This window comes from Pterocles gutturalis, unplaced genomic scaffold, assembly GCF_000699245.1.
Source record: "Pterocles gutturalis isolate BGI_N339 unplaced genomic scaffold, ASM69924v1 scaffold24777, whole genome shotgun sequence".
NCBI classification, from domain to species: domain Eukaryota; kingdom Metazoa; phylum Chordata; class Aves; order Pterocliformes; family Pteroclidae; genus Pterocles; species Pterocles gutturalis.
The window spans coordinates 10,970-12,574 of NW_010113499.1; the positions used below are offsets into that span (position 1 = coordinate 10,970).

The 1,605-nt window shown below is 63.9% G+C and overlaps 1 protein-coding gene across 1 annotated transcript in view; it reads left to right on the plus strand.

Annotated features, from left to right (window-relative positions):
* RNF121 (ring finger protein 121) overlaps positions 1-1,194 on the plus strand; it is a gene marked incomplete at both ends in the record, with an annotated part of 8,541 nt that extends 7,347 nt beyond the window's left edge. Inside the window, one exon of the mRNA XM_010074533.1 lies at positions 1,048-1,194. Within this exon, the coding sequence (XP_010072835.1) occupies positions 1,048-1,194 (147 nt within the window). The remainder of the gene's footprint in view (positions 1-1,047) is intronic.
* Between the last annotated feature and the right edge of the window lie 411 nt (positions 1,195-1,605).

Sequence of the window (1,605 nt, forward strand, 5' to 3'; positions counted from 1 at the left end):
GGCCCCACGCGGCATCCCCCAGAAAGCAGCCCCCCCCAGGTCTTGCGCTGCCGGTCACTGCCTGCTCCAGCCGCAGCCCCGCAGCTTCCTCCTTTCCCAAAACTCCGGGTGACTCCGGCTGCGCGTGGGGTTGGAATCACCCAGTGCTCCCCGTCAGCAGTCGGTATCGAAACTGGAAGTGCTGGTTGTGGCTCAGCCCCAGGCAGGGAGGACGGATCCCGGGGGGAGTTTTCTGGCGGTGACTCAGCGGGGAGATGGGATGTCCTGTGGGCACGGCTCTTGCGTCGCTGCCTGCGAGGTGGTTTCCAAACCGGGGCTGAGCAAAGGTCACGTTGGCATCGTTCCTTCTCTAAATTTAAGCGCTGGGAGCTGTTGGGCGAGGTTTACGCTGGCCTGGCCCCAGCATCGTGTCGCCCACCCTGCGGCAGCGGGTTTGTGGCTGTCGGAGGAGTCGGTGCTCGGGGAGGTCGGGTTGGGTGAATCCTTGTTGCCCATCTGCCGCGACGGAGCAGAGCTGGCACCTGCAAGTCAGACCCTGCGTGAAATTCCCTGAACATGGTGTGATTCCCCGAGAAACCTTTGCAGGAACCTCGTGTAATGCACGCAGTCAGGTTGGCAGAGCTCTTGTGGGCTGTAGAAACCTTCCTGGTGCTCGAAGCCCCGGAATTTCACAGCCGGGTGCATCCCGTACCGAGGAGCTTCCCTGCAGCTTCTGCCCTGCACCCTGGTGTGAGCGTGTGCCAGGCTCCGTGTCCGCCGGGTGCCGTCGGTGAAGGGTTTGTGTCTCACCGGTGCCCAGCATGTTGGTTGTAGCCCCCAGCCCCGTCCCACTGCCCCGTGAGCCCCTTCCTCTGTGCCTGGAAGGCGCTGGCACCTTCTAGGAAAGGGCTGCGTTGCCCAACGCGTCCGTCCTTGGCCGTGGATGTTTCCTGTCCCCCGCGCAGTGGCGTGGGGGTGACTTTTCGAAGCTCGATGGTTTCCTCCGTGCTCGGTCGTGCATCCCCTCCTCCAGCCCCAGGCGGTTCCCCTTAACGTGCTGCTCCCCAGGTTTCACGAGTTCTGCATCCGTGGCTGGTGCATCGTGGGGAAGAAGCAGACGTGTCCCTACTGCAAAGAGAAGGTGGATCTCAAGAGGATGTTCAGTAACCCGTATCCTTCCTCCTCGGGGCACCCTGCGCCCTGCAAAGGCGAGCAGTGGGTAGAACACACGGGGGGGGGGCTTGGGGCCCTGCCTGGGGAGGCCCGCAGCGGTGACAGAGACCCTCCAAAATCCGTCCCTGAGCCGGGCATGGAGCGACGGGCACAGGGGTGGAGCTGGGAGGCCACGGGCTCCACTGAGGATGCTTCTCCCTCCAGAGGGGAAAATATTCACAAATATTTCAGGACTGACCCCCGCAGCCCCTGCCTGGGGGTGGGAGGCCTCATTTTGACCCCCCGACCCCTTCCCGAGCCCCAGGTTTTGCTTTTCCACCTCTGGGGGGGACTGTGAGCCCTGCAGAGCCGGGCGCTGGGTCTGCTCCCTGTGCAGGACACGGGGTTGCATCCGTCCCACGGGAGATGGTGGAACAGGGACCCCCCCATCCTGCGGGACACCGGCTGCCAGGA